We start from the raw sequence: 14,725 nt of genomic DNA on the forward strand, positions 1-14,725 counted from the left end.
CCATGGTGCACATGCCTCAGCGGAAGTAAAAACATCCATGTATAAAAGGTGACAATAAGTCTCTACGTTGTGATCGACTACGTTCGATCCAGTGCCGCGTGTTATTTTTTCTTTGCCGAATTGTGAGTAGAAGCATAACTAATGTCAGAACAGGAACGAAAAGACGAACCTAACCTCAGTGAGGAGAGTGCTACTCCGCCGCGTAGGATTCGTCACCGGTGAGTTTTTTATTTTTCTTCGACAGCTGATTATATTTTTCTTTTCTCGACCAAGAATCATTCAAAAAGTAATGCCAGAAAATTTAGTTCACTTATGATTGTATTCGGTATACATCGGTTGGTAACGCGTGCTTCTTAGATACACCGCACGCTTTGTACGGGCCAATCAAAGCACGTTATACGTCGCCTGACTTGCTAATCAACCAACCAGAGCACTCTGTCAATTTTTTGATTGCCTCGTGTGAAAATCTATTGAATTGCAACCGCTAAATATATGTAAATAATAATAATGCGTAATGAGAAAAAGTGACGTTAGTTATTATTATTGGACGTAATTTATTTTTATTAAATAAAGATATATGTACATTTCTTCAATATATATTTCAAACAATTGAAGTAATGTATATACATATACATTACATATACATTACATATACATATACATTACATATACATATACATATACATATACATATACATATACATATACATATACATATACATATACAACTGTAATTCGGACTCATTAAAAACGAAATAAATTTGTAAATTAATTACAATTTCTTTCATCAACAATGCATATCATTATCACTTACTAATGTGTGGATTTATTGTGTTCATAGTTGCTTCATTTTTTAATAGCTTCGATTACTGTTAATTTTATATTTGTAACGTTATTTACAATTGATAAATAATATCATTGCTTACCAATATTATCGTCATGAAACAATAAATACATTTCTTTGTTATTCCAAGTGATTAATTAACACCCTAATGGATGATTACTTACTTTCGTTTAACATTACAAGTTTTTCATTGCACATTGTTAGCAACAAAGGAATATTTAATAAAATATAAATATAATCGTGTACTGTACATTCCTATTGTAACTTTAAACAATATTCATACTTACATATCTGTATATATTCCGATGATAAAACTTATGTGTTTCGAAAATTAGCGCGCGAGTGCAGGACGTGCTATCATTAATTGTAATATGAGCGACGTCAGTTATGTAAAAAATAATATCGAACTTATCAATTACTGCTGATACACATCATGCGATTTTATGAAACTCTAAAGTCACGTTACTAATAGCCTCGTTAATGGTTTTATATTATTCAAAAGTTTAAATCACTCTAGCATTATCTTCGTCACTAATTATACTAAATTATTAATAATATTTTAATTATTTTTGGGGAAGCTTTCTTACAGTATCGGAGATATGTTTACAATTAATCGGAGATATGTATCGGAGATATGTTTACAATTACATACCGTCGATCATTTTTCAACACGTGCTATCTTTCTTATCGATCCTAGATCATGCTGTTAGTAGGCAATCAAGTCCACACAACAATCGTTTGAATCGTAACATTATTTTTGTTTGAAGCAATTCAAGATTTTATATGGAAAATGTATATTACTAACAAATAATTGTTGATTTCATTTCACTTTTTACCACGAATATTTAATAACTCTTTTTTAAGAAATATTTCTATTTTTACTGTATCTGTGCAATACATATTTAGCTATTTTTTTTATTGATCGAATTATCGATCATTACAAAAAAATCCCTCAAAAGGAACAAAGAATCTTTCATAACAAATTTATGCGTGTTACGATGATAATTTTGAAAGGTACGATCTTTTTACACTAAAAAATTATCGCAGTGTTTTTCATCAGATGAGCAGTCGTACTGTCGATAACCAGAGAGCATGTTTCTAGTCAGCTTTGATTCGTGGCTGAGTATCGTACGATTCTTCGTAAAAGTCACGAAGCGAACACGCGGCACTCGTAGTCAAGGGCAGAATATAGTTTTTTTTTTCGTTAGTGTTTATCAGAAATATTCAGTTTCGATAGATAATCAAAAAACTATTTCTTATTGAACGATAAATACAATCGCATATATGATCAAGTTACGTCAAATCATTTTACGAATAATAAATGAAAATGTAAGCTTAGTATTCATAATGAACATTAAATTAGAGCACCAAAGATAAACATTAATGTTAAAAATTAGATTAACGAATAGATATAAAGATTCCGCAGAATGAAGGAGATTACTAAAAATTTGTTTTCGGGCTCGTCTTTCACGCAGTTTCTTCGCATTCAGATATCAAAAGATACTTTGCCCGTTTTTACATACATACATATGTAATGTAATAATACACCGTGTAACACGTATTACATAAGATTACACGTAGAATCCGTCAACTATACGTACATCGTTTGCATGCGTATTCTTGTACGCATAGACGTCATCGCAACGTGTGAATAACGATACTTGCGTCTTTCTTCGCCTTGATAACCTCCACGTTGGACTGTAACGCGTAAGAGAGAGACAAATGCAATGATTTAAGTTCATTAAAGCGGAGGCAGTATTAAAACTGCTTGCAAACAACATCGAGGTAGGAAAGAAAAATCGAACTGAAACAGTTTTGACTCCTGTCCGAAAATTAATGAAAACATACTAAAAAATTATTCATCGATTGACTATTCGGCAAAAATGTCGAGACAAAAACATCGATGAAAATATCGTCGGAAAATAATTCAAGGTTCCATGACAGGAACACCAAGAAACGGAAGAACAAGTACAAAACCGTTAAACATTGCTTCGGAATGGCATCGAGTTGAATCAAACGAAACGAAAAGTGTGAAAAAATTTAGAATTATTCATTAAAAAAAAAACTCATTCTGAAAGCACGATCCAAAATTACTCGTCACTTTCTTCTAACCGATATCGATATACGTTGACGTGATTAAATGTTCGGAAGTTACGAAGTCTAGTTCGACGTTACTGGTAAAAGAGCGAAGTAAAGCGACCAATTGCGGATGCTCCGCGATTGCGTCGAAACAAGGTATACACAATAAAACTATATCGAATATCAAGGTAAGAAGAATACGATAAGCGTAACTGGATGGGAATAACAAAGCGTGGAAAAGGAATCCGCGACAGTCGGTGCGTATCGACGTGTCAACCGCGCGCGAAAGCAACATCGATCACTGGTATCGATAGATCCACCGTGCGTCGCGACGCGAAAAAGTTCAGTGGAAACGGGTGCGCACGGTGTCGTCGGTGTCCGACGACCTCTGAACTCCAGCGTCCGGCTTTTTTCTTTTCTGTATCGTTTGTGTGTAACACGACGTGCCCGAAGCCGATTTCCTCTCCTCTGCGCGCGTATCCATAAAGTTGCGTGATACCGCGTGAAGCCAACACGCTAGTGCGTCGATAAATCGCCTTTCGTGCTATCCGGCGTGTAACGTTTGCCCAGAAGTGCGACAATGACAAGAACTCGTTGTTCCAGCGTCTGAACGCGCGACTCGATTCGAAAACAGACACGCGACAGGGACACGACCGCGTGCAGCTGGCGAGCATTGTTTCAAGGAGATTCGTACGGTAAACAAGATCGGCCAGTATCGGGACGACGCTCGCACGAATATCGAATTCCTTTTTTCGTGGAAATTTCAGAGTAGATCGAAGTTCCGAGAACCCATAGACGGAAAGGTTCTCCGTAGAAAGAGAAGTAAAGAGAGCACGCAGGTTCGAGAAACGAAGAAGGGATCGGGAACCGAACCGTATCTGGTATGCTTCGGGCTTCTTTTCACGTGCACTCTGTTTGGTACATTACTAATTTCTTAATCGTTCGAACACGAAACGTTTCACCGAGTCAGTGGTGCGTCGCTTCGATTATTTATTCGTATTTCGATGCCGTGTTTCGCCCGTAAAGGTCACAAACGAACGAAAAGAAGTTTAAGTTTCGTGTCACTGGACTCGCTGTATCGCGACGAGTGTGAGTCTTTTCGCTAGTTTCTTTCGTATGCGTGCCAAGGTTCGAAGGTTTCCGTAATATTCCATTCGTTCGAAGTTCATCACGAATCCGTCGCGTTTTTCGACAGTTTCGTTATCATCGTGTGCGGGACGCGTATCACCGGACCGAGAACCCGGGAGTATCGTACTTGTGTAAGACCGAGGGTGAATTGTTCCGAGTGTAAACGATAAAATCCGGGCACAGAGAGGACCTGGAGAGGCCCTTGATCCTTCGAATTCTTTCAAGGTCTCAATCACGCTTGTCAAGGTGTTTCGCGACACGGTTTCGTCGCTGCTCTACTATCTGGTGCTTCCCTTCGTCGTCGGTTTTTCGTTCGCTGCACTAGCACGCCGATACATTCGCCTTGGACACGTTTTACCGGAGCTGCTCCAAGGAAGGCGACTATTTGACCTTCTGCGAGCGTTTCGATTGCCGTACGGTCGTAGAAGAATCGAGGGTGAGTAACCGAGGCTTTTTGAGTTCGGGTTTATCATACGGTGGCATCTTCGGGGTTTAACTTGGCGCTCCATGTGTGGTATCGTTTCGATTCATCCTATCTAATTGTCTCAATACTGATGATGGTTCAAAGTCCTAGAAGCGAGGAAATGTGGTTTGGTAACTGGAGTGATTAATCTTCATTCATAAACCATTCGCACTAAAATGTTGCTAAATTCATTGAACCTACATGGGATATTTCGTACAATGGTTGTATGATATCAGGGGAGGGGGAGGGGGAGTTGAGCAATATTTATTCTAATATTAATTGTTGTTCATTATTATCATTGCAATCTTTGAATTGTCACGTTGCGTGTACACTGACTTTGGAAAGGTATTCCTCATACTACCATGTATGTATACGCTGAAATCATCGCCAATCAGCTTACACTTTCAATGGCATTCTACCAATCGGAAGTCGAAGCGTGCTTATACGTCTGAAGTAGTATGAGCAAGTTTTTTTTTATATCGGTGTACATCTCTTGTTTCGAATGTAAACAAACGCTACTTTAGAAGCTGAATATTTTGAAAACTTAGAAAAAATGTATTAATACGTACACCTTAATGTCTTCGTTCTGAAATATCTCAGGGATTTTGTGGAATTCTGTTCCATCGTCAAAATTTCTACGACCCCATCCACACAAGAAAAACTATTTTCGCCATATTATTTATGTCCCCTCCATCCCCTAGAAACTATAAAAAACTTTTGCGAACATTTTCTTCTATTTAAAATAGCGAAGATATTAAGATGACTTGTTTGTTCTTGTTCGAATACATGAAAGTTGATCTTATGGAAATTCGTGTTATGATAATAAGCAACTGATTTAACAGAGTTGTGTAATTTTCATGTTGTCGTATTGATCTTTGTAATAATGTTAATAAATGCTGTTCCTGTATGATTTCACCTGTTAACGATTTAAAATTGAAAGTGTTATATCGTCGAGCATAAGGTTAAGTAGAACAAAGCTAAGCTTATTATACTACTAAATACAATATATGTTAATTAAGCGAAGTTTGCATTTCCGTCTATAAAGTCAGTTTCGTTCTGTACAACTTGCCCACTATACCGCTGAAAGAGTTCGCAAATTATGTCACATGAAAAACGCGGTTGTTCTTCCGCAATATTTAAAGTTTCAAATATTGTAAATCAGTTGGTATCACTGTTACCTGTTACTGTTACGTCATGAGAGACTAATATGTAAAAAAAGAAGAAGAAAAAAAAATGAGATATATAATATTTATCGATGAATGAATAACCTTTTAAGTTAATGCAAATCAATCGACACTTTAACGATCAATGATTAATTCTAATAGATTTTTTTGTAACGATAAAATCAATAAAAAAAAAAATTCCAATAGACTCAATTCCTTTGCGTTGAAATAAATCATTCCCATGGTGGTATCCACGGTTCACGATTCACGTACACGATCACCCTGCATGTCCTCCATCCCGATTGTGGGTTCATCGAGTTCCGAAATTCGTTGACCGAAATCGTTTGCCGATCCATACGATAATCGCGCGTGAAATTGAAAAATCGGAACCGAGAAACGCTTGGAAACTGCATGCAGCTTGTTTGGCATGAATCACGGGTGGCATCATTTGGAGGTTTCGCCTCTAATTGAAGTTCTACGACGCAAAAATTGAGGGCCACTCCCCAAAAGTTTTCGCGTATCTTGTCGAAAGTGAACAGAGCTTCCGGCTACCCGCCACCGAGAGAAATCGATTTCCGTTAAAATCTCCCTGTAAATCCTTAACGTTTCTGAGAACAGAAAGAACCAAGCGGATCGTTGTCCGATTTAAACTTTCGATAGAGCTACACTACCTGTACTTGCATGCAAAGATAAAACATACGAAGTCCACGAGAGGAGAACGAATTGCCTAGCACGGTAAATGTACAGTAAATTTTAACGTGTACCTATAATATAAAAGACACTAAACTTGTTCGTGAGTGGCCCTTGACGTTTAACATCGAGAAGAAGATACGCTCGAAATCACGTGTTAAGCTCATTATGGGGAGAACGCGTCGGAACTCTTGTAAATATTATGCAAATTCTGGAAACGAAGTATGCGCACGGGACACAGTCGGACCAGTTGATCTTGACACGTACACATGGACTGTTTTGAAGGTAACACCGACCGCGTAGACAGAGAGCCCGGTGTACGAGGATCGAGCGAGGACAAGAACGATTTAGTCAATCCCGCCGGTATAATGGCGGAAAATCCAGTAAGCTTCGTGGTCGGGGATCCCGACGCCGATCCAAACGAGGAATTGGAGATAGAGGATAGCTTTCCAGACGAAGGGTCCGATCTCAGCTTTCTACAGCCGCCGCAGAATGTCATTCCAGGATTGGTGGAACGCCGCAAGCGGCTCAGGTGATTTTTCCACAATTTTTTTTTTTTTTTTTCTTTCTGTATCATTCTACCCGCCGAATTCAAACAGGTACACCTCGAAACTAAGTAGAAACTTAGCTACGTTCATTTTCAACCGGAAAAATATTAACTGTTGAATACCCGGGTAGACAGGTGTACCGTGTTGATTTCGATACGATCTAGTTGAACACGTTCGACACGAGGAATCGTAGAGTCATCGATTGACCTTTTGCAAAGGGCAGACTGAAAAAAAAAACGTGGACATGTACCAGAGATAAATCGATCGAACAATTTTGTCAATACAGGCATTATAATGTACAAGTGTGTTTAATAAGGATATTTTATGTCAAAGAACCGGTTTCGATGGGATTCTTTTTTTATACGTCAGAGACGCTGAACGGATTCGATGTACGGTATTACTGCGGTAAGAAGTGCGTATGTTATTGGTTAAATCAGTTATTATGTAAAGGCTATAATTGCAAGAAAATAGATCAGAACACGTCGCGATAATAGTTTTACAATTGTTCGATAAAGACTTGTTCATTGCGGTATCGCACTCGATACCACGAGAGCGACCGAAGATGATAACAATTATGAGTAATAATTTTTCCAATATAATTTTTTCACCGTTATATTTAATTGTTAACTTTTGGCCGCGCGAACATTATCGGACCAAATTTCGAATACAGGCGTTACATCGAGGCCTTTTTGTAATACGCGTATTCGTGACAATTTTACGTTCGTTCGAGCACGGAACTGCAGTCACCTTATGACTTGTTCAAACATCGTTGAATATTCATGAGCAACACTGTCCGTGAAACGTGAAGAATCGTTTCTCGTACGCGTACCTACGTGTGTCGCTTCTTCGTGACGTATCTAAATAAATCGAGTTCCGTAAAAAGTATACAATTCGAAGGGAAACTCTATTTATGTGACATTCCGCGTCTTTGACAGCGCTCCAAACAAGTAAATGTATCGTTAATGAATAACGATTCGACTTTTCGAGCGAAACTGAAAGGTCGAGTGAAGCGGAAAGGAAAGAACGAAATTAAATTTCAACGTCTTAAGATTCTTGTCTTTTTTTTTTTAACGTTGCATGGTTTGTTAACGTGGAATTCTGGAACATTTCACGACGTGGCCGTGAACGATTATTTTTGATGTCGTGATCCCCGATAAAATGTGGACCATGGTTTAGAAATCTCTTCTTGAATAGATCACGGGAACAGTGTGCGTTATCTAAGCTCATAAACGAAGTACGATTGTTTAGGCTGGTTCACCGTTTACCGAACAATCTCGATCCAAATATGTTGCCGTACTTTTATTTCACGAATGGAAATAATTCGGAATCACGAAGTCGATTGAATTTCAAATTCGACCATGTAGCTTCTCAATTCGTTTGTAATCCATTATTTACTCTGTTCGTCGTGAAACGGTTTATCAATATTTTAATAGAAAATTTGTCGAGTAAAGAGGAAACTTGTTACGTAATTATTGAGTAAACGAAAATTCGTTGCACTTGAAGATAAAACGCAACCGTCCACGAGTGAATTATGAAACGTATCAGAATATGAATTCAACGTCTTGATTCCATCATTGTTAATTTCCGCGGCAGTCGTAATTCTCGGTACCATCTTACCTCGCATTTTAATAACGTTTTAAAGTTATACGCGACAACTTGTTAATGATCAGCGAAGTCTTTGCTGCAATATTATTGCAGTTATTTACATACATATATAATTTCTGTAGATAAAATACAACTGTAAAATACAATTCGTTGTCCAATTTGTGCTCGTATAAAAAAAGAACGTTCGAATAGCTTTGCATTTTCCTCTGAAGTAATCGAAGCAAGAGATTGATCTAGATACCAAAAGAACGATTGCGTAATATTATATTTCGGGTAAACTCGAACAAAATTATATCGATCGTCGACCGTAACCGTTGATTCAACCAGTAACCATTGGTACGATTTTAGTCGAAGAAGTTATTTGAACAATGCAACGAATGCAAATTTCATTTTATCCTTTCGTCATTAAAGAAGATAGAGAAAATATTTATTTGAATGTATCGTGTAAATTTTAATTTCCTTCAAACGTTTCTCAACATTTTTACAAATAACGAATACTTGTTAGAAGAAACAAAAAATATCTAATCAGACCTTGAGACAAGAATATCAAAGTTTTTCCAATACTCAAAATATGCCCACACTTAGAACGTATTTTGCCGAAAATAAAATCGTAGATTCGAAGATAAACATAGCAATGACGAAAGGACTCCACTCTAAGGACCGGTAAACGAATTATGATCTTTATTATTCGATATGCTGTAAATAAATTAGGAAGGGGTGTCATTTTTTTTCGGCTCTGTGTTTACCTACGAAATCATTAAAATCTATGCGTAACGCACGAGGTGGTCCCCTCATTGGGTACCTTCGTTCCCCCCGAAATGGGTTTCCCATTTCTTACCGCCTCATAAGCTACGCAAGCGTAGACGACACTACAAAGGACTAACCGCAGAGTCGGATCCCGGCTGGGGGCAATCGCAAACAGGTGTGCATTGCCACGCACCCCTCTATGGTCGATGCACCGTTCCCGTGAATCGGAACACCAAGGGACGAAACTGACCGTTCGAATCAGCTATACGATCGTTCACTTGCCTCGTAAAATGAAACAGTAGCGAGCGGAATAAAATAAAGAAAACGAGCAGGAAAGAAGCTAGTAAAATTCTTTTTTATTCGTTTGTTCTTATTTATTCCACGTGAACAAATAAGTTTCAAGGTTCGCTAAGTTTGGAATACCGAACGAAAAACTGTTATTTTTCTAACGGTACGTTGAATGAGTTTTGAATTTACATAGATTGAATGAAACAAAAAACGACGGAGTAATATATAAAAAAAACTGCACGTTTTGTCTATTATTGTTAAAATATTCGTTTAAATTGCAAATAAATTCTACTCGTCTTTGAATATTGACAGTTGCGAAGTAAAAATTATTATTGTATTTCGAATGTCGTATTGCGATGGATTATTAATCATTAATTAACGTAACACACTTCGAGATCGAATTAACGGATATGTACCTTAACGAAAGTTTGTTCATAAAATATTTACGTTTGTGCAAGTCTCCGGCTAGGTACACATTTCGCAATCGGAAACGTTTAACCGTGGCTGTAATGGCGTGCTTAAAAAATAGAAACGCCCGTAAAATATGAAACTTTTGGGGCGGTAATTAATTCCAGTGGTACGAAATCGAACGAAAACATTCGATCATGAGATCACATTTTTTTTATGTCATCTATCACATCGTCTATCGGTCCTGTCGGATAAACGATTGATCAAGGACACGAATCGTTAAGCTCGCGATAAAAAATGTTCCAAATGAATACATCTTCTCGTTAAACCGACAGTTGCATCGGCAATTTAAAAGTACAATTTCCTCTAATTTTATTTCGTAGAACGATCGACGTTAACTCTTCGTGATAACAACATTATATACGTATGGTAATCAATGAATTAATTTGGTTGGTGAAAATCGTGTTACGGTGACGTAACGTTCGTTATACTATTGCGAAGAAGGATGCATGTGGAGTATACGACCTCGATGAGAATTTCTCTTTCAATTCCCCTTGGACACTGTTGGCGATTCGTTGGTCGAAGATCAGAAGAAACGTTACCTCTTCCGTTTCCAACGATACGTGACACATTTCAATTCCGACGCGAAACGATATCCGGTTAGAAAAAATATTCGAGGCCCGGCGGTACATCTGAAAAACCAAAGTTTTCCCGTAAACGGTGCCCTTCTCCTCGAACGAGGACGGGAATGTAGGTCGAAATGCCACGAAAACTCGTCAAGTTCCCCCGGAATAGAAATTCGTTCACCGAGGAATAATTCCGGTACACCTTCGAGGTCACGGAGTACAAAATATTTTTCAACAAAGCCATGGTATCTTTTACATTTTATCTCGTTCACGACGTTAATCCAAATTCCGCGCGATTACGCGAAACCCGGTGATCGTTGAGAATCCAAAACAAAGAACCGCGCGTTTGGTCGAGATTACGCAGACGAGGACGACGAACGACTTCGGTTGGCCGTTCACTTCTCGTACAGAAGCGCATTACTTCCGCGTGTAACGCGATGCAAGGTAGGGGTAAACATCGTACGGAAAGAATCGTCTACCTTGCAGGTTGTCAGTGACCACAGTTCTTCTAAGACCGGTAGACGATCGTTTCGCGTCAAAGCGTTGTTACGTTTACGACGAATCTCTCTCCCCGCGATGTTCGAAATCGTGCGCGCGACTCGTCGTTGAAATCGTCGTTGAAAAATAAAAAGAGAGAAAAGAAACTCGTTTCCTCCACGTGGGGAGATAAAATTCGCAATTAAGAGCAGATACCCCGCGATCGCGTGCGACAGTGTTCAGTGAACGATCATCGAACGTAAATGGGAAATTGAAGTATCCGCGCCGCACGGGGATTCGAAATTCCGCTCAATGGTAATTCGCGCGCGCTCTGATGTAATCTCATCAATGTTAATCGATGGATGTCGCCGCGAACGTCACAACCGTTTTTCTCCCCGATGGCGGTTGAAAAGCTTGTCGTCGCTGACTCGAAGAGAGATACGATTTCGAACGTCAAGATAAACAACACCAGTGGACACACTTTCGACTTATCCACCTTTGTGGAATGAATGCATACTCGGACAAAGCTTCGTCGAAGGGTACCATATTTTTAAACGTGTGCCGAATTTATGTACCCGGTCAGGTGACGACCGAAAACAGGAAAAACTTAACCGATGGTTTTAAACGAGACGGCGAAGAAGAATCGATCGAATTGTTCGAAAAATCCGAGCACGAGTTTATGACGGAGAAAGAGAGAGAGAGATGTTTAAAAAAAAGAACCAACGTTCTTCGTAATCGGAGGTTCGAACAGAAAGGAAGACGAGAAGACTGTCTAACGCGTGTTCAGTTCTCCATTGCTCTTTGTCGTTCACGTGGTGCACAGGAACACTCTTCTGCAAGATCCTTGACTTCTTGATACTGGAGACACTGGGAAGGGGCTCACGGATCGAAGTGCATACAAAGATTCGTCTTGGCTTGAACAACAGAGGAAGATCCGATTTGGAACAGCTTGGACAACTTGATGGCTGGCTCTGGTGCATCCAAAATGAATCCGATAATTAAGGTGAACTCGGTGGATAGCCTACCGGAGGAGGAACAGAAGACTACGAGACCGGGATTAAAGTAATGCATTTTAATGTTTTGCGTAATTCAAACGGGGATGAATGGGTTGTCGGTGAATTAACATTAACTCGAAAATTTCTATCCGCTTCAGAGTGATTGGACAAAGTAACTCAGCTACTGCCTATTCACAGAGAACTGGCGTTTCCAAACGATGACGGGAGTCGGAAAAATGAAATATATTTTGGCGCGGATTATATTTGTATTTTTTTCTTTCTTTTTTTTGGGGGGGGATTTTTTTTTGTTTTCGTTTTAAAATTCGAAAAACTTTCGAAGGTATGGAGTTACCGTTCAGTTGTAATCTGTGCAAGGAACGTTCGCTTTCGTTCGTATTCGTCATGGGCATCGGTGACCTTCGTGTTTCTCTTCGGATTTCGTTGACGTATATTTTTAATTTTCGAGTTCGGACTCGCGCGACGAAGCCTATACAGGTCCTTGAGATTCCGAAAGTAAGATTCGTGATGGATACAGGTTGAACTTTAAACGCAGGGAGCATCTCTCCTCAGTTTGATATCGTAGGTTTCGTTTCTCGGTCTACGACGGAAAATAAAGAAAAATCGTAGCACGAACGATAGATCGCTCGAATTTCAACCGACGAGCGAGTCGTTCTTCGTTCGTTAATGTAGAAGATCCATCGATGATAATTATGACAACGGTGTGACGGTGTTAAGAGCGAATAACCAGGAAAAGGTGACACTCGCAAGGACACGTTTCGAGCTTGGTACGAACTACAAGTAAAAAGCTTTTCAAACTTTATCCTTCTCTAGAATGTAAGTAACCGATTATATAACTTTTTCAAATCACTGTGCGTGCTCGATGATTAAAGACCATCGGTGATCCGAAGCGAGAGAGAGAGAGAGACATTTAAAAATTTCGAACTCGAGAGGATGTCTCGTCGTTTTTAAACGAAAACGAGCAATTGTCAGAGATCGTAAGAGTCGTTCGATGTTTGATTAACGAGATGAAAAAACGGTGGAATAATAGCAACGTAAGAGTCGAACGAGTCCGCGTGAACTCGATCCAAATTCTGATCGTTCGCAGAGCGAATTACAGCACGATTCAAACGAGGAAGAGAACTGCACGTAAATGAATAAGAAAACCATATTTAAGGCAAGATACATACAAGGCTCAGAAAGCGTTACGAAGTTGTAGGAATGGCATTGCGTGAGCCGCCTAAATTAACGGTTCGTATACTTTCTCTGCTGTCATTCGCGTGTTACCCACTAATGGACAACACGCATTACCTTGAATCATCCGAGAAAAATATTTTCCCCTATTTCCCTCAAAAATACACATACCCGATTATATTTTTCAATTTTTCTCAATGGAATTCGATTTACCCCAATCAGAAAACATTATATTTTCAATGCTGTATATAGCAATAATTCAAATTAAAATGTAGTAAGGTTAACAATATTCGTTCGGTAACTATTTTTGTGCAAATATTCCCAAGATTCGTCCGATTACCAAATTATTAAATTCTCTTCACCTCGGCCAGAAATCAAATTAACAATAAATTCGTTCGATAAGTATCTTTACGTGGATATTTCCACGTATTCGTTCGCACGAATCATCGTTAATGTTCGCTCGGATAAAATCGATCGTACACGATATCGTAACTTCGATCGAATTTAGAACACCATGGACCAGGTGGATCGTCGTAGGCGATCGCCATGGATTTGTTTGAATTCTGCGAGATCCTCGCTCGGTTTTGGTCGATTATCGACGCACGTGTCGCTTTAGAGTAATTGATAATGGCAGTGTGCGCAGTGAAAAATACGCCGTGTACGATTTAATTTTGTAGGCCCAGCATGTCGCAGGGCACGGTGATGATCCAAGCGCAGAGTAGACTCCAAGAAAAGGACTTCACCGTTGCCACACCTGAGGAATTTGTTCATCGTTTCGGTGGTACCAAAGTCATCAACAAGGTAAGACAGTCAGTCCACTATGGAATTTTTCCACACGTATGTGTGTATGTATACGTATATATATGTGTGTGAGAGTACGCGCGCCCGTGTATTTTCAATAAGTAGAGATCGTTGTAAAAGTATTCGACGAGGCCCACTTTTAATCGACCGTTCGTTTAACAATTATCGTTGATTCTTCGCGCGAAACTTTCTCGAATGGTTTCGTTGCGCTCGAGTTTTCAAAGATTGAGAAATTTGTTCATTTCGAGAACTTTTAATCGTTTCAACCTTCCAATTCCTTTAACCACGTTGATTGATCTGAAATCAATCGATCAGATTGATCCGCGAATCTCGTCCAAAGTATTGCAGTTCTTCGAAGCGCCCTCGTCGATGTTTGTTCATTATTGTGACAAACACTCGCGTAATTTTGCGTCGGCATCTTGGTGCACACGATACCTAAGTGAAACTATTGTGCATACATACCTTGATATCACGAGAATAAAAACGTCACTTGAACGTTGCACTTCGAACTTTTTTTAACGCTTTTTTGCGCTTCTGTGCTCTATCATGCATGTTTTTGTTCTTATTTCTATCTAATGGAAGTGTACATATTTTATCTTTTTATAGTTTGCCACAATTTGTTAAACTGTTTGCATCCTGCGGAGAATTCCACGCACTACTGAACCAATATCA

At 39.0% G+C, this 14,725-nt stretch overlaps 1 protein-coding gene across 4 annotated transcripts in view; it reads left to right on the forward strand.

Moving 5' to 3' along the window:
• The window catches only part of Acc (acetyl-CoA carboxylase), a 26,446-nt gene continuing 11,721 nt past the window's right edge, over positions 1 to 14,725 (forward strand). Inside the window, exons 1-4 of one of the 4 annotated variants that reach the window (XM_076306554.1) lie at positions 1 to 218; positions 4,277 to 4,487; positions 6,653 to 6,899; positions 13,930 to 14,053. In XM_076306554.1, the coding sequence (XP_076162669.1) occupies positions 6,736 to 6,899; positions 13,930 to 14,053 (288 nt within the window). In that variant the 5' untranslated portion in view covers positions 1 to 218; positions 4,277 to 4,487; positions 6,653 to 6,735. Of the gene's footprint in view, positions 219 to 3,690; positions 3,805 to 4,276; positions 4,488 to 6,652; positions 6,900 to 11,095; positions 12,129 to 12,989; positions 13,310 to 13,929; positions 14,054 to 14,725 lie in introns of those variants that run through there. The other 3 variants (XM_076306556.1, XM_076306555.1, XM_076306557.1) reach the window with 3 other exon arrangements.

This window comes from Ptiloglossa arizonensis, chromosome 3 (genome assembly GCF_051014685.1).
Source record: "Ptiloglossa arizonensis isolate GNS036 chromosome 3, iyPtiAriz1_principal, whole genome shotgun sequence".
Classification (NCBI taxonomy): domain Eukaryota; kingdom Metazoa; phylum Arthropoda; class Insecta; order Hymenoptera; family Colletidae; genus Ptiloglossa; species Ptiloglossa arizonensis.